At 42.0% G+C, this 19,136-nt stretch overlaps 1 protein-coding gene across 1 annotated transcript; it reads left to right on the forward strand.

The window, feature by feature from the left end:
* Positions 1-156: 156 nt before the first annotated feature.
* Positions 157-18,185, forward strand: pipox (pipecolic acid oxidase). Its single transcript, XM_019861661.1, has 8 exons — positions 157-261; positions 3,227-3,375; positions 4,818-5,031; positions 6,424-6,606; positions 7,084-7,236; positions 9,527-9,676; positions 14,448-14,523; positions 16,949-18,185. Exons 1-8 carry the CDS (start codon positions 157-159, stop codon positions 17,077-17,079), a joined length of 1,161 nt encoding a protein of 386 aa, XP_019717220.1. The 3' UTR covers positions 17,080-18,185.
* The last annotated feature ends 951 nt before the right edge of the window (positions 18,186-19,136 follow it).

Below are 19,136 nucleotides of genomic sequence, written 5' to 3' on the forward strand. Positions count from 1 at the left end.
TAGACTCTACTCTTATGTGGACCTGGCAGTTCAAATTCAGGGGAAAATCAAAATGTTATTCGTTTTACTCCACCCACTTTTTAATGGGCGGTGCTAGCGGCATTGAATAAATCAGAGAACTTTTGTTTGTGAGTGTTGCATTTTTATTTATCAACCATGGCCAGCAATTACGATTACATCGTAATTGGTGCTGGCATCCAAGGATCTTTCACATCTTATCAGCTAGTGAAAAGGAAAAAGAAAACCCTTCTCCTTGAACAGGTGTGTCACACGATCTCTTGTAGGAGCCATATGTGTCAGAAGAGTTTTGAGAAATCAGTTACAGACAAGCTGAATGTCAAAGAGTAATCCGAGCGTTCGATGTTTCAGAGTCGTTCTTACAGTCTGAGTGCGAGTCCGTCAACATATTACGCACCTATCTAAAATTTCAGATGTGATGAAAGTTTGAGGTGAAGTACTTAGAACTGCGGTCAAGCCGGCCTCCACTCGCAAAATTGTAGTCAAGTGAGCCGCCACTGTGATTTGTGAATACTGTGCATTACGGTAATATGCCGGCGTTGGCCACCTTTAAAATAAAGCGCCGTGCACGCCAGTGATTTGGATTTTTTTTTAAAAAATGATAGAAAGTTATTTCTTCACCCAGTGAGAATAAAAACTCTCAGAACAGGGCCAAGAAGCGTTCTCAAGATGAGATAGAAAATAAAGTCAATTGTAATTCTTCATCAATTTCACTTGATATTTAAAAAAATAATTAAAATATGAACCTTGGTTATCCCGCAAACAAACAAGGTTTTCGACACTCTAGGTCAGTGTTTTTCAATCTTTTTTCAAGCCAAGGTACATTTCTTTCATTGAAAAATTCCCGCGGCACACCACTTGCTGAAAATGTGGAAAAAAGCTTATTTTAACAATTAAGTGTTATATTGCTATTATAAGCGTTTTTTAACATTGAAAAATAAAGCTATATTATAACACCTTGAATAGGAATCAAATCAACATCAATCCACAGTCAGTGTGATAAATGGTTTGGATGAACACAGATCTGATATCCTGGCAGCAATCTGAGAAAGACACAAAGCATCCACAGCTCTCATTCTTTCTATGTTTTTAGTTTTTACGGCAGTCAGGCTATTTCTTTAGCCACTTTGGGTCCGAACATCTCATTTACAATGGCTTTGCAGGTGGCAAGTATTAATTGCTCTGCAACTTTTTTGATTTCGCCACACGTTCAGCGACATGGTAACTTTCTATATATGTGTGTGTGTGTGTGTGTGTGTGTGTGTATATATGTGTGTATATATATATTCCGGAATTTTCAGAAAAGTCCACTTTCATCTCTGATTATAAAAGCAGAACAGGCTTTTGTCATTGTGAAGTCACTACAAGCCTCCTGGAGTAACTCTGTTAATGGTTGGGGGCCTGCTTGTTCTTTGGCAAAATCCATACAATGGTAGTTCGTAAATATGACATTTTTGTGTTTACATTGATAAATTAATCCATCCATCAATGTTCTACCGCTGATCCGGGGTTGTGTTACGGAGGCAACAACTTCAGCTGGGAAGCTTAGACTTCTCTTTCCCACATCATTCAACTCTTCCTGTAGGATGCCCAGGTGTTGCCATGTCAGCCGGCAGGTATAGTCTTTTCAGCATGTCCTGGGTCATGCCCAGGGTGTCCTGCCAGTGGGACATGCACGGAATAACCCACCAGGGAAGGCATCCAGGAGGCATCCAAATTAGATGCTGGCGCCAACACATATAGTTCCTCTGAATGTGGAGTAGCGGCTCAACTCCCGAGTCCTATGACAGAGCTTCTCGCCCTATCCATGAGAGAGCCCCAACAAACCTTTGGAGAAAACTAATTTTGGCCACTTGTATTCCGAATCATGTTCTGTTGGTCACAACCCACAGCTCGTGACCATAGGTGAGAGTAGGAGCGTTAGATTGACTGGTAAATTGAGAGCTTCGCCTTTTGGCTCAGCTCCTTCTTCACTACAACAGACCGATACAGAGTCTGCATCACAGTAGATGCTGCACCGATACTCCCGTTGATCTCATGCTCCATTCTACCCTCACGTCATGAACAAGACCCCGAAGATACTTAAACTCATTCACTTGGGGCAGGATCTCATCCCTGACCTGAGAGGGGTTGTACACACTTCCATTCTGGAGTTGCCCAAGGTGAGAGGCGCCGTGCAGGTGTAGACATACTGATTGCCCCCGGCTTTGTGCCTGTATATTGGGGTTCACCTCGGTGGACGAGAGAGTAGCCTCCCTCTGCCTTTGAGTGGGGAGACGGGTCCTGAATGTTGCTTGTGCCTATGCACCAAACAACAGTTCAGAGTATCCACCCTTCTTGGAATCCTTGGAGGGTGTGCTGGAGAGCGCTCCTCCTGAGGACTCCATCGTTCTACTGCTCACGTGGGCAATGACAGTTACAGCAGCCTGGTGGTCCAGTAGTTAGCGCGTCAACCTCACAGTGCAGAGGTACCGGGTTCAATTCCAGCTCCGGCCTTCCTGTGTAGAGTTTGCATGTTCTCCCCGGGCCTGCGTGGGTTTTCTCCGGGTACTCCAGTTTCCTCCCACATTCCAAAAACATGCATGGGAGGCTAATAGAACACTCCAAATTGTTCCTAAGTGTGAGTGTGAGCGCAGATGGTTGTTCGTCTCCCTGTGCCCTGCGATTGGCTGGCAACCGGTTCAGGGTGTCCCCCGCCACATGCCCGAAGACAGCTGGGATAGGCTCCAGCACTCCCCGCGACCCTTGTGACGATTAAGCGGATCAGAAAATGGATGGATGGATACTTCTAGTCCAATTCCTTCTTGGTGGCACATTTAAAATAATGAATCTATTTCAAGAGTCACGTTGTTCATCAAAGATGTGAACACAACAAATAATTTGTTTATGGTTGCTTTGTGAATTAAATTTTCTGTTTCTCAGAAATTTCTGTGCTACCCTAGAATATATGAAAATATGCAAGCATGAAGCATTTTGACCACCTGAGGAAATATGGTACTTTTGTCCACTGTATCCCCACTTCATAGTATGATGGGCCTGACAGCCCGCGCATTGGCCCTTCCACCCAATGATGTTTTTAACTGTTAAGACTACTCCAAACAAAATCCATTAGGCCTTAACTGGTAGGCTCACAGTGCATGCCCCACACATATTCACTTAAAAGCTGATTGTTTTTTGTCACCCCCCCCCTCGCCCCCACACTTTTTAGTTTACTCTACCTCACACTCGAGGGAGCTCCCATGGCCAAACCCGGATAATCCGTAAGGCTTATGACCAAGACTTCTACACCCAAATGATGGACGAAGGCTATAAACTGTGGGCTCAGTTGGAGAGGGAGTCTGGTGTCAAACTGTACAGGTGAGCTGGCAGCTGGATAAACGAAAGAGCTTTCGATTGCACAGTTTTGTTGTTCTCAAGGTGCGCCGTATTGCAGAACAACTCCACAAGGAGCCTTAAATGATTCAATTTCTTATTACCTCGAGCATCACCGATTCACAAGGTGACCGCTTCAGTGCTTTTGGAATAGGGAAGTGTTTTCATTTTATCCTTCTAAGCTTCTGATTTATATATACACAACAAGGAGGATTTAGTGTGTGTGTTATCCAGGGCTGGAGTGATGGAGGAATGGTAGGAGGTTGCAAGCGCTGACTCGTAGGTGGTTTAGTAACTCAGTATTCAGGACCAGAGGTGGGCATGTCAGTAAATTTTGCCAGTCCGTCAAAAGTCATTCGCCAGTGGCCAGGCACCCCGTCCATCATTGTCAGTCTGCCACTGTATTTCAGGCCGACCACGTCTGTCATCGTCAGTCTGTCACTCCATCATCGTGATTTTAACCACGCTGATGTCATCGCTAAATTACAGTTTGCCCCCACATTTTAGGACCATCAGTGAGTCTGTCACAGGTGTCCTGTCATCGTTATTTTAACCACGCTCCCATCATCGCTAAATTATAGTTCGTCACCGCCATTTTAGAACCGTCAGATTTTCTTCTTCTCCGGCGGTGGCGGCAGTGAGTCAGCGCCGAGAACGTACTGACTTCACACACCGCACAAGCAAATACACAGCTAAATAAAAGTTTCAAAAAACACACAGCGGTGGAATAAAAACAATGTGGGACAATATCATTGCGGTCTGTGGAAACACAGCCAGCTTCCTTCACCAGCTGGGACTAAAACAAAAAAGTAGCAAGCTTGGAGAATGGGGAGCGGGAAAGTTGATGTATCTGGTGAGTGGATTGACTTGTTTAAAGCTGTTGAACTGTCAACCAAGGTAGCATTTGGCAGCCGACACAACCACCAGTCAGCATTAATTTAAGTCAACTTCACATTGATTTTAAATTGCCAAGATTTAAAGCATTGGTACTGAAAACAAAGATAACTATAGAAAAATTCAACATTTTATTAACAGGGGAAGTACAGTTTTAAAATGTAATGAAAAAGATGTTTTTTTTTTTCCCATTGATTTTAAATATTTTTTATTCAACATTGCCTGTTTTGGCCAGTTCTCTCTTTGAAAAGAGGTTCTTAACCTCAATGGGACCATAAACGTTAAAATAAAATTTAAGAAATGACTGATTTCACAATCTATTCTACTGGTATTGTCAGTTGGATGTAATTTTATCAGCTAAGCAGGAATGCCAGCGACACGATGAAAACCCGGTTTCGGTTTGATTTCTGACAATGTGTATAATTGAAGTACCGTATTCACAGTACAATTGCGTATTTTGACATTCATTTACACTCGGAAATGTTACATCCTAAGTAGCCTCTTATCAATCTGCATTGCATCTTCCTCTTTAGACGAACAGGACTTCTGGTGATGGGACCAGAGAACAGTGAAAGCTACCTTGACTTTAAGAGCACCCTGGAGAAGAACAAGACTCCTATGGTGGTCCTGACCCCTGACAACTTCAGTCAGCACATTCCGAATGTAATCCTGGCTGATGGCGATGGCGCTTTTGTGGACACCACAGCTGGAGTGTTATATGCAGATCGGGCACTCAAGGTTGCACAGGTACAGCAAGACGATAACAGATAATGTCGAATTCAAGATGCCTGAGTTCGTGCGGTCGAAGTTCATATTGTGTTTTAATCATTAACCATTTCTCACTGCTAATGGTAAATGGATTGCACTTTATTTACACCATGAAGTGGTGTAAATAAAGCTCTTGACAAAGCTGTCGCACACCGCACAAGAGCCGCTCTACCAACTGAGCCACAGCCGGCCTACTTTCTGGGGCGCATCATTTTATGGCACAGCATTTTTTTTTTGTGTCATTTGTGTTTTAGCAGAACTTTACAAACATAGTGCAAAATTCATTTACAACTAGTTCATAGTCCAGTCGACACCAGGTATTCGCAGGGGATAGAGACCAGACCCACGAGTGGTGACATTTTAAAAAGTCTCACAAAAGTGCTGATAAGAGTTGAACATGTTTTCCACCCAAAACACGGGGAAAATGCGGGTTGGGCAGAATTCATCCATTATCTGATCCGCTTAACCTCATGTCAGGTCTATCAGGCAATCAGACCCTTATGACAAACCTTAAAACACAAGCGAGAGACTAGGAGTCAAGCAGAGTTTGCAAGGGGAGTGCACTGAGACGTGTCTTGGTTTACAATCCTGGGACAGCTTTGAAGAAACTGCGCTGTCTACTCGCTTTTATTCTCTTTAGGGAGGTTACAGAGAGTCGGGGAAACATAAACAAATTGCATTCCTTGAGTGGTTAAGAGGGGTCATTCTAGAGCTCGGTGGTTTGTGATTGCAGCTGTTGACGCGTCACAGGTGCGACGTCCTGGGACTGGTATCTTTACTTCCCAAATGAAGTCCTTGTAGGGTTGCACAAATAAGTTGATTCTACATCCAAAAGCAGAGAGCAACTCTTTCACCTCGCAATGGTCGCGGGGGGTGCTGGAGCCTATCCCAGCTGTCCTCGGGCAGTAGGTGGGGCTACACCCTGAAGTGGTTGCCAGCCAATCACTGGGCACAAATAGACAAACGACCATTCACATCCACTGTTACACGTAGGAACAATTAATAGTTTTCCAATAACCTGACATGCATGTTTTTGGAATGTGGGAGGAAACCGGAGTACCTGGAGAAAGCAAAATCCACATAGGCACGGGGAGAACATGCAAACCTCAGACAGAGAGGTTGAAGCATGGAATCGAACCCTGGACCTCTGTGCGTTAAGCGTGCCTCCGAAACAGTATCTCCCCCAAAAACAGAAAAATATGCAAATCCACGGGTGCTGAACTGCAAATATGCAGGTGCGAGGCGACCGATTGTGGATTGTTTCACCAGGAGCTGAACCATAAAAATGTAACCAACCAGCCAAAAAAAAAAACACACTGACAACCCGCAAACTACACAGTTAGTGTGAATTATTTTGCTTTTGTTTCCCAGGAGCACTTTCAGAAGTTGGGTGGAGTAATTAAAGACCAAGAGAAAGTAACGGACATCAAGCCTGGCCCGATTGTGACTGTGTCGACATCTGCAGGTGTTTATCAAGCCAAGGGACTTGTGATCACTGCTGGACCTTGGACTACTAAATTGCTGACTCATATTGACCTACATCTACCTCTAACGGTAAAAATACGAATTTTCATGTGATTAACGAACCAAAAGCAACATTTTCACTCCAGATTTGAGTTACGACAGAGCGTTTAGAAGCATTGGTGCCGGTAATGCGTTGCTCCGTAACGCATTACTCGAAAATGTGCACCATTCTAGTAACACCTAATCCCTCGCTAATCAGACTACAGCTCCTCTTTAAATCTCACAAAAGTTACTATGTAGAAATCAATATCTGAAATAGCAGCTTTATTGTTGTATAAATGATAGTTGCTCCATGTACAGCACTTTGTATACAGCGATGGCTATTTTAAAGTGCTCTATAAATACAGTTGAGTTGAGTTGAATATCGATTGGGATAAATCTTGAGTTATTGCCCGGTCTTAGAGCTCAATACTATATGTATTTAATTAATACCAGTCATCATTATCATTGATATCCACTAAAAAGTGCAAAAACAATGGACACACTGATTTGAATCCTGTATTGTAGGTGGTGAAAATAAATGTGTGTTATTGGAAAGAGAAAATTCCTGACTCCTACCATGTGAAGAAACGCTTTCCGTGCTTCTTGCTGACTGAAGGAGAGGAGGCTGGAGACCATATTTATGGCCTGCCTTCCAATGAATACCCTGGCTTGATGAAGGTACTGTCTTTCTCAGTATGCAAAAGTAACTATGCACCATGGGTATCAGTACTGCTGTGTTATGTTTTACCAGTTAGTGAGCCCAAAATAAAAACGGTCAAATAGTCAATGCATCAATCGTATTTATGTATGTGTGTGTGTGTCTCACACACACACACACACACACACACACACACACACACACACACACAGGTAGACCCAGCATTTTTATCACCAAGGCGCTGAATTACACTCATCAGATCCCTGAATGGTGCACATTCAGTAGACACATTGCCAAACAGAATACAACGATGAACAGAGTTGTCAAGAAGGAGCTGTCGTGCACTTCTAATGATTCAATGGCTTATTCTTAACACTCTCTGGTAAAATTCCAAAATATATATGTATTTTTTTAATGCAATGGCTATGATAGAAATATATATTATATAATAGAAATCTATGTATTTTATCTTCTAATGGATAGTGCAATTCAAATGATTCAGAAGACATTTATTTTGAAGTAAAGTTGTGATAAGGATACACCCTGTGATCGGCCCACTAACACACAGCGACGGTCCCTCCCGAGACGGAACTGCTAGCAAGAGGAGCCGTGTGCTAATCTTTCACCTATATATAGAGTGACAGTGACCGATGATCTCCCTCTCTGTTTGCTTAGCTTGACTCCATCTCACGTTGCTCGAGTCAGTACCCGGTTTTCCTCAGCGCGTCTCTATTTTGATTTGTGTACTACCGTATTGGCCTGAATATAAGACGGTGTTTTTTGCATTGAAATAAGACTGAAAAAGTGGGGATCGTCTTATATTCGGGGTCTAGACATTACACCCATTCACGACGCTAGATGGCGCCAGATATCATTGAAGCGAATGCTGAACTTGACTCCCCAGGCCAAAGTGAACCCCTGCCACGAAGAATAAAAATAAAAATAGCGGTAGCACGAAGAAGAAAAATAAAAAATAGCGGGAAGAAAGAAAAGAGAAGAAAATAATAGAAAAGATAACAGAAAATGGAGAAACGTAGCGACAATCTGGAGAAAAGTGGGCCGAAGATCGGCCAGGTTAACCGGCAGCTGTGGGGAAGTTATGATGTAATTTACATTACATAAACCAGAAGCCATTCATTTACGAATGTGATTGCACTTAAGTTTACATATTTAAATGTTCAGATATTAAGATTTGAATGGGGCAAAATAACATGCTTTTTGTCTCAAATATATTGTTATAATCATTTGTTTCAGATGTACTGTAATTATTTTCTGTATAAAAATTAATTTGGTGTTCAAAAAGTATTTTTTCAAACTTGAGCCTTGAAAAAGAAGGGGTCATCTTATTATCAGGGCCGTCTTATATTCGGGCCAACACGGTATTTCCAGTTCGGTAGTAAACTTATTTCATAACAGATGCTGTGGCTTTGACAGGCTTGTGTTGCATCCTGCCTTTTTTTTTTTCCTCTGTCTGTTTGATGCTTACACTTTGGTTAGTGATATTAAGTCAGTTGGAAAGCAACCTCTCTCTTTTTCTCTCTTGCTCTAGTTAGGTAGTAAAAACAATTAAAAAAAATTTGATCATAAAAAAAAAAAAAAAAATAGAAATATGCGAGTATAACAACTCTTGCATACTTAAGTTCATATTTTCCTACTGCATGCATTGTATTCATTCATGCACTTAATATACTGTATTAATATTTTGACTTCATATATGAAAAAAAACTCTTACTCTTTAAGTAGGTCCTTTACTCTTGTGATGAAAAGCATTGAAACTCACTTCTGAGACTGTTATTAGAAACATACTTTGAATGTGATTTAAAAAATTCTTTGAATCTCAGTGTTGAGGCTGTTTTGTAAATCGTTTTCGAACAAACAAATGTCACAATTTCTGACCAATCCATGTCAATTTTAAGCCCCACTGAGCTGCAAACATTTGCGAGTCTTTGTGATTGTTGCATTCTGATCAGGGTTTGTTGGAGTTCGCAAATGTTTTACAGACGTCAGACTCTACTTTTCTTGTCACTAGGGGGGAGGGAAAGAGAGAGAGAGAGAGAGAGAGAGAGAGAGAGAGAGAGGGAGAGAGAGAGAGAGAGAGAGAGAGACATACACATCTATCTGTCGGGCCATGTGACAACAATCCTTTAGCTGTCGTACATTACCGTAATAAGACACATCTCTTAACTACTGTAATGGAACAGATTGTGTCAGTGGCCACTTTATTGTGGTCATTGGGTGTACATTACTGTTCTGTATAGCTCTTAAATTTCTCTAATCATAATCAAATTGACTGTTTTTATGTGGGTATAGATTTGTTACCATAACGGCAGCGAGACTGACCCGGACCAAAGAGACAAGCAGACAGACACGGCTGATATTGACATCCTCCGGCGCTACATCACCCGCAGCTTTCCTGGCCTGATCCCTGAGCCGGCTGTGGTCGAGAGCTGCATGTATACGGTCAGTCACAATATTTTTTTAAATTCTTACTGTAAGTAATCAATAAAGTCAAAAAGTTTAACAAAACACTCATCCTGACTCGTAGAGTGAATGTCAAAAGTCTACATATCAGTTTAAAGGGCAAATTATTGTGATCAATAATTTCAAAACTTTTTCTACCATTGATGTGACCTACAACTTGTCCAACTCAACTGGGAAAAAAGTCCACAACTGTAATAATGTAGTTGCACAAGTGTGAAGACCCTCTTGTAACTGGCGATGGATGTGGCTGTGGTCAAAATCAACCAATCATATATGGTAGAAACGGATGTCAAACAAGGGTCAGGACACACTTACCACATTTAAAGTGTCGCTGACAAACCCTCAATAAATTTCCAATGTGAACCTCGAGTCAATCTGTATAGCCTTTAATCAAAAAAGAATTGTTTCAAAAGTCATCAGAAGCTCACATTTGACAAGGAAAAACTCAAAAACCAATTTGGGGAGAAAAAAAAGGAGAAAACCTTGAGAAGGAACAGCAGGTGTAGGAATCCCCATTACAGGATGACCAGGCTGCAACTAATGCTATTTGGGAAACATTTTACACATAGTATGGTGCTTTATAGTGTTGCCAAAAAGAGCATACATTTAAGAATTTTTATTTTGAAGAGCTCAAAAGTCACAATCAAATCATTTTGAAAACAAATTACATTTGTAATATTATCTGCATTCACTTTACTACACAGTATACTGTATATCAGGGGTCCCCAACCGCCGGTCCGCGGACCGGTACCGGTCCGCCGGGCATTTGGTACCGGGCCGCACAGAAAGAACTTGCCTTAATTCCGTTTTATTTATTTCGGAATACGAAAGATGTTTTATTTTGAAAACTAACCGGATTCTCCGTTACATCCGTCTGTGTCCAGCTTGACACACGTCAAGCCACGCTTCTCTGTAACGCGACCAATTAGGCTAAAAACAAACACCGGAGCTCGCAAAATGAGTAAAAAAACTGCTGGAGATCGCAAATGACGGCGGCCTTAAAAGTACGTTCGAGACAACTGGATTAAAGTTATGTCTGAATACTCTGAGATCGCCACAATAGCACTTTTGCTATTTCCGACATCCTACCTGTGTGAGGCGGGGGGATTATGCAGCAACGGCGACGAAAACAAAATTACGAAGTAGACTGGACATAAACCACACACTTGCGGTGTCATTGTCTCTCCTATTACCCCGAGATGGGACCGTCTGGTTGCAGAAAATCAAGCTCGGTGCTGTGGTGAGTCGTCATTTTCATGCACTTTGAATTTGCGTTGTATCGTATTTTGAAGGCATTAAACATTGCCATAGCGATTGGAGTGTTGCGGCCAGATTAGACGCTCCTTGTGTTTATTATTATATTTCGAAAACACCAGTTTTCATGCAGCTCATACCATATTATTTTGTTGCATTATTTCCGCCACACCTTAAATGCCGGTCCCTGAAAATATTGTCTGACATAAACCGGTCCGTGGGGCAAAAAAGGTTGGGGACCCCTGCTGTATATCTCTTTTCTGAATCACTTATCCTCATAATTAATATACTTTTAATATTCTAAGCCACTGCTCCTAGCTGATGTACGCGGCGTGGGACCATTTCCTGTTTAGCTGTATATGTAGCATTATTTTGTATTAATTTTCTTTCAGACACTTAATAAATTGCCTGCTGGTTTGCTGTTCAAGGTCGGATAGGCTCCGCTTTAACGGGGTCCAGCGAAACCTTTGTGAAGGGTACTCTTTCACGCAAATACTTAATTCGATCTTGCACGATTGATAACATAACGTTAGCTTAGCAAGTAGCATGGCTTCTGGGTCCTTCCCTCTGATAATTACTCCTCGTAATCTCTGTGTGAGGATTCCTGAGTTAGGAGCGAACCTGCAACGGTTTCGCAGGCAGTGGTTAAACCTTCTTGCTAAACTTGCTATTGCTAGCTCTAGCTCGCTGTGACGTCGTCTCGCCTCAACTTGACAACTTCCGGGCTACAGGTGACATAAGCAGCTCAATGAATATTTTTGGGAGACAGTCACTGCCGTTGATTTAGAGGACAAACGTAAAAATCTTCGATTCTCAGTTTTGCTATTCTTTGTGTTTTGCCGAGGCTCAAAATGCAAACTGCTTTGCTGTTGTAGTTTGAAGGCGTACACATCTTGCCTTCAGGACCTTTTTTTTAAGTAGTTAATCACATTTTTTTTTTTTTTTTTGCGTGGTTTATTTTTGCTCTCCTAAATTAGTGGTATTCTTTATTTGCATTCACCCACTTCTTCATTTATTAATTTTTATTGACTCTTACCATACGTTTGTCATGTAGGATGACTCCCCCTGCGACTCTCTTCCTCCGCATTTCTTTAAGGAGGTTCTCCCGAATATTGGTACATCGGACTTGGCCATTATCAACAGCAGTCTCTCTTCTGCTACAGTTCCCCAACAGTTTAAACATGCTGTGGTCCAACCCTCTGATCAAGAAACCTGGTCTTGATCAAGATTTGCTGTCAAATTTTAGGCCCATTTCCAAACTGCCTTTCATTACAAATATTCTGGAAAAATTGGTGCACATGCAGTTGAAATCTTTCTTGAATGAACATAACATCTTGGAGGTCTTCCAGTCAGGTTTCAAGATGATGCATAGCACAGAGTCAGCCCTGTTACACGTTTCTAATGACATCCTCCTGGCAAATGACACTGGAGACTACATATGTCTGGTTTTATTGGATTTAACTGCAGCATTTGATACAGTTGATCACAGTCTTCTGTTGACTCGTTTGCAGCACTTGGTGGGCATTGGCGGAAGCGCTCTTGATTGGTTTAGGTCCTATTTAGCTGACAGAACCTTTTGTGTCAGCCTTGGCTGCTCTGAGTCATGTACTGCTCCTCTGTTATGTGGCATTCCACAGGGCTCAATTCTGGGGCCGCTGCTGTTCTCACTGTACCTGCTCCCATCGGGTTCCATCTTAAGGAAACATGGTATTTCCTTCCACTGCTATGCAGATGACTGTCAGATCTATGTCCCACTGAGCAAAAAAGACACTTTCTCATTAAGGCCACTTTTATCCTGCCTGGAAGAAATCAAAACCTGGATGGCACAAAATTTCTCGAATTTCAATGAAAAGAAGACAGAGGTGATACCGTGTTTGGTGCCAGTGATCCTTGTACATCCCATCCTGTAGACTTGGGCCCCCTGTCACCTTATCTTAAGTCAACAGTCTCAAATTTGGGTCTTAAACTGGACAGTGATTTTAAAGTTGACTGGCAAATTGGTGCCATTGTTAAATCCAGCTTCTTTCATCTTAGACAGCTGGCTAAAGTAAAACCCCTCCTTTCTCATGAGCACCTTGAGACAGTAATTCATGCCCTCGTCACATCCCGGCTCGATTACTGCAATGCACTTTACTTTGGAGTCAGCCAATCCTCCATTAATAAGCGTCTCCAACTGGTCCAGAATGCTGCTGCTTGCCTCTTGACTGGTATTCGTAAGAGGGAGCACATAACTCCTACTCTGGCATCCCTTCACTGGCTCCCTATACATTTTAGAGTTCTTTTCAAGATCCTATTATTTGTTTTCAAATCTTTAAATGACCTCGCGCCACCTTACCTCTCTGAGCTCATCCGCCCCTACACACCTGCCCGGCGCCTCAGGTCTGCGGAACAGACATTATTAGAAGTACCAAGAACTAAATGGCGGCTCAGAGGGTTTCGAGCCTTTTCCGTTGCTGGTCCCTCTCTCTGGAATGACCTCCCACTGAACTTTCGGCAAGCCCCCTCCCTGCCCATCTTTAAAACCCGCCTCAAAACTCACTCGTATTCTTTGGTATTTGACTTAGCATGACTCAGATTTGATCTTAGTTTTACCGTTTGGTGCCTTCTACCATCTTTGTTACTGATTTATTGTTGTATATATGTTAGTTGCTCCATGTACAACACTTTGTATGCAGCGATGGCTGTTTGAAAGTGCTCTTTCAACACAGTTGAGTTGAGTTGAGATACTATTAATTGCCTTCCTCACATTGTTATTCAGTCTACCACGTGGTGGCAACTGTGTGGCATGAGATTGCGCAGTGAAAGCTTTTGTCCGTTGAATCAAGCTTTTATAATATGAAGTTTGCTCCGGATGACAAATGACGATAACCTTCATAGTAGAAAAATGACACGACCGACCCAGTTGTATTGTCGTCACGATATATATCTACACGTTGCCCAGCTTTACTGAGTGCACAGTAGACCGTAACTTCCAATAATATGAGCACTGGAGGAAAATTTAAGAGCGCACAGAGTTAATTGACTTTCAAGTTAACACTGTATTCACATTCGACTGAATTACTGATAAATACTTGCAGAAACTGTGATTCGTGTTTTTTGGGTGAATCCTGAAAGCAAATTAATCTCTACAGTATCCTCTCTGTAATGGAATAATATAATAAAAGCTTTATTCGTCTCACAATGGTGAAATTCCCAATTTACAGCAGCAAAGTTATGAAAGGAAGAAAGTAGAAGAAAAAAAAGTATAGCAGCTGCTCTAAAGGCAGCCACTCTCGCGGCGCCATCTTGAAGTCATAATAACATAAAAAATAATACAACACAACACATCAGATACAGACAGTCATTCAGTCTTAACCACCTTTCTGCATACTCTTTGTTGTTTGAAGCAGTTGTCGATGAAAGAGGAGAGAATCAAAGTGTCCTTTCACCAGTGGATCAGGGACATCATGCTGAAATGGATGTAATATTGCTAACTTTTAATATTTGACCTTCCCAGCTAACACCCGACCGTCATTTTGTGCTGGACCGCCACCCTGCATATGGCAATATTGTTATTGGCGCAGGATTCTCAGGTACAACACAGCAACGCACAACATAAAATCAAACAACAACAATGCCTCAGAGCTTAATGGAACCTTCGCCCTGTTTTGTTTTTGTATATGCTTTATTTTGACACCTGTATTGGTCTTTTTGTCATGCAGTCTAATCACAGGAGTCCCGCCACATCACCACCACCTGAGATTCAACACTTGGATTTCAAATTCCAAAATCGTTATTTTTCAACTCACGGTCAAACATTTACACTTTTGTGTCTGTCTTTCACTCGAGTGGGCTGTGGTGGGAGGAGGGAGCAGCATACCACTCAGACCGACCGACCAGATGCGACGAGGATGTTAGCGTAGGCAAACTAACAATGGCAACAGCAATGTGCAATCACACAAGTGGCAAAATTCTACAAGGGGGGGTGAATGATTTTTTTTTTTTTTTTACATTTTTAATCTAAACGTTTCAAAATTATTTTTTGCGCTGATTTCCTTGTTTGCCTTTTTTTTTAATTCGAGCACATCAGGTTTTCATCATAATATAATCTGTACATAGTATCACAGTATATTTAGTAATATTGAAGAATTATAAGACAGGTAGGTTCAGCAACAGGTGACATTTTTTTCTGAAACGTCATAGCTATAAATTTGTCAGGTTTTGCGTGATGATAGAGGATGCAAAAGGCAGGGAGGCAAGAGGAGCAGGGTGGACTGAACAAAATATGTTCACCAAAAATACTTGCAGGAGTACACTGGAACAACTCACCCAAATACACACAGTTCTGAAAAAAAAAATAATGAAGGCAAAGTAACAAACAAACAAAAAAAACTGACGGAAACAAAACATGACAGGAACACACTATGATCCGACCAAGACTGACAGAACCCAGGGAACAAAATACAAGCAAAGTGACATTACAACAAGAAACACCTGAACAAGAGACAAAGGGAGGGAACAAAACCGAATGTAACCTTTAACAAAAACATAACAAAATTACAATGCATGGTAAAATCCGTGACCTGTCACCTGACCTTGTTGGAGGGATTTGCTTGTCTCTTTGAGGAAGAAGTGAAGTTGTCTAGGCTTTTCTGGCCCTGGCAGGGTCACCGATGGCAAACGGGTCCTTGGCGAGGGACCAGACACAACACGGGTCACAGACCCCTTATAATGAGTCACATATATGGACCTCGGTTTCCTTTGCCTGGACGTGGGTCACCGGGGCCCCTGTCTGGAGCCAGGCCTGGAGGTGGGGCTCACTGGTGATCATCTGGTGGCTGTGCTCATAGCCATGGGGCACGGCCAGGTACATCCCAAAAAGGCAACGTGGGTCCCTCTTCCCATGGGCTCACCACCTGTGGGAGGGGTCAAGGGGATCGGCAGGGACCTTGGTAATCCGATCCCTGGTGACTGAAACTAGCTCGAGGGACATGGATTGTCCCCTCTCAGGCAGCGAAGGAGCCAGAGCTGGTGCGTGAGGCAGAGAAGTTAAGACTAGATCTAGTTGTCAGCCTGCCGTCCATTGTGAGGTGTGCTGTACATTCTTATTTCTGATGAGATGAAGATGCATAAAGGGGCCGGCGGGGGGGGGGGGGGGGGGACTATCTCGGCAGTGCTGTTTGGACTCCAGAGCCAAGTGTATCCACAGCAGCCTCGGAGGAGACCTTTGGCAAATGGCATTCTATTGCATTGCTCTGCCGATTTTCCAATTTCCTCTGAGGCCTGAGCAACACTGAGCGTCTGGCTTGGGACTTCAAGGAAAACGAAAAATGACTTCATTTGGTATTCAGTCCAGGTTTCTTGATTGGAACAGACAAACAAATAACCACCTATACATTTCATAATGTTTTTTTTTTTTTCTATAACTCACACCAGAACATGCACAGATATGTTGGGAGCCAGCTTTAAAAAGAAATTTAAAAGGGGCACTGGATCGTGAAAATTATTGATAAGAAAAAAGTAAGCTATATATATAGTTTATATTTATTTTTGTTTGCAAAATCAACATGTTCTTATTAAATATGGGATCTCAAGTTATTAATCTGAATAAGTAAATTAATTGGCAAAAAAATATATATTCAAACTGAAAACTTAACAAAATTCTTCTCTCAATAAAAAAAAGCATCCAACCACTTTGTCAAATGACAACCATTTCCAAAGGATGTGAATGGAACACTAGTTTTTGGACAGCATTGTCAATGTTTTGGGGGGACAATCTAAAGCCATCCAAATAGAAGGTTTGCCCTTCTTTAATCGTTAAATGAGGTCACCTAAATATTATACTGTCATAGAATGTCCTACTGCACCTCTGTCAAGTGTCAACAATGGATTGAATTGTCTTTTTGGGAAAATATTTGGTACGGCTCTTGCTGCGGGATCACATTTGACTGCACCTAATAGTGTCGATGATCGATACTGATCTGTTCTGCTCATTCCAGTGTGACTTTCCTTCTCTAGGTCACGGCTTCAAGTTTGGCCCCGTCATTGGCAAGCTGCTCTGCGAGCTTAGCCTGGGAGAAGTGCCCTCCTATGACCTGACACCTTTCCGAATCAGCCGCTTCCAGACCAACCTCAAGTCATCTTTATAGAAAAGTGCCTTCATCGGTGTCTTGTGATTTCAAGTTTCATTTGCAATATTGATTATGATGATGCTTATTGTTATCATTCCTTGTACGGCAATTTTCATTGAAGAACCTCCAATTGATAAGCACAAGTCTAAAAGAAGGGCTTTGGTCTAAATAATAATAGGAATAATTGTAGTTAGAACAAGAATGCATTTTACTTTTTTTTTTCTTTAATATGCTCAGATGTGTCCATTTTCACCAAAATTCAACATGGAGTTGTTGCTACAAATCCTAAAAAAATGTTGATCATGTAAAACTACGCGCAACTGCACACATGTAAATGAACCACTTATTTACTGTACATAGCACTTTCCGGTACTGTAGATCCAGACATTTGAAATGTTGTGACAGAAAGGACTGTTTTGAGCAAAACGGTAAGAAGCAATCAAATCAATATGAACTGTTAGATTTGGCTTGGATTCAAATAATAGCTAGGTGACTTGAGTTAGTCAGTTGTGTAGTTGTGACCTTGTCCTCTGGGCTCAGCATCTTCCTATCTCGAGCTGCACACTTGCACACATATCTAGTTGGAACCAGTTAAAACTGTCCAATCACACATGGTCACAGTGGTTCAGGCAGAGCTGCTCTCCTTCGTGGGCGGGGCCCCAAGCTGATTAGAAACAACAGGAACTGTTTTGGACAGATGAAACCGTCTTTGGTGTCTTGTAGAAAAGGCTCAACGGCTGTGTCTCAATTTTCCCATCATTTGTTAAATAGTTCAAGTAAGAATATGCAGTCTACTGGGGAGGTACTGTTAATACAATAAAGCAAGCATTAGAGATAAAAGGACTGGGTGAGGGATTCTCAAATAATTTTTCAGCCCCATTTACCGTGACAAGTGCGGTGGGGTTAATGACCGGTGAGGCACTACCTCCTCTGGAATCAGATATGATTGAGTGATTGATTTTTTTTTTCTTTTTTGGGTCGGAAGGGGATGTTGATAAAACAAAATAGATGAGCCTATATTTCGACCTTAACTGACACATTTGTTTCCAACGTTTTTAATCAATCAATTCCACACCGTTGAACAATGTGACAGAAATTACAACCATTAAAAAAATAAAATTTAATGTAAGGTTGTGTTCATTTTTTTTAAATTTAAAATGTATATATTTAAACCCAGCCGCTGGGGGGCAGTGCCCTCCCCTGGGGGTGCACTGTTCCCCAGTGCCGGTCCCAAGCCCGGAGAAATGGGGAGGGTTGCGTCAGGAATGGCATCCGGCGTAAAACTTTTGCCAAGACGACCATGCGAGTTGGTAGGACGGTTTACAGGGGCGGATGGAAATTACTGACTCGCTGTGGCGACCCCTGAATAGGGACGTGCCGAAAGGAGAAGAAGAAGAAGAAGAAAATGTATATATTTAATTTATTTGATGTTATGAAGCCCTGATTCTAAAATCATCTCACAGACACATGACACACTCTCGCTCTGTTTCTCTCTCGATATATATTTTACTTGCGCTTAAGCATTTAATTGGTTTTAATTATTGGGCGGATTGTTTAGACACGGACGGTGAGAGAGTTCCACCCTGTAACTTAGTTTTTATGTGTCCGTTATACGTTTTCTTATTCATCCATCCAAGATCTGAACCGCTTATCCAGTCTTGTATTCACGGCTTTTATCCTCGGTGCCAAATGTAATAAGGTGAGCTATTCATAAATATCTGCATGCGTGTCAGCTTCTCTTGAGTTGGCCTTCATGCAGGTGACTTGACAATTACGACAGGTCTCCCCTGGCAGTTCGCTTGTACTTGGTCTGCCTGGACTCTTGGACAATTCATGTATTTATAGCCATAGCACTAGCACCGTCTACTGGTACCGAGCTGTATCACAGGTACAGTGGCCTACCTTTTAAGAATGAAACGCTTCAGGTTTAAAAAACAACTTTGAAAGACATTTTCATGGAGTTAGTGACATTCAGCTTTTTCTACATCTTCTCTCCAGCTTTCCCCTATTCACTGTTTTCGATGAAACTTCTCCAAATGACTCATTTTCTCAGACTGAGCGATTAGAACCCTGGG

Source organism: Hippocampus comes, unplaced genomic scaffold (genome assembly GCF_001891065.2).
Source record: "Hippocampus comes isolate QL1 unplaced genomic scaffold, H_comes_QL1_v1.1 scaffold122, whole genome shotgun sequence".
In the NCBI taxonomy this organism is placed as follows: Eukaryota; Metazoa; Chordata; class Actinopteri; order Syngnathiformes; family Syngnathidae; genus Hippocampus; species Hippocampus comes.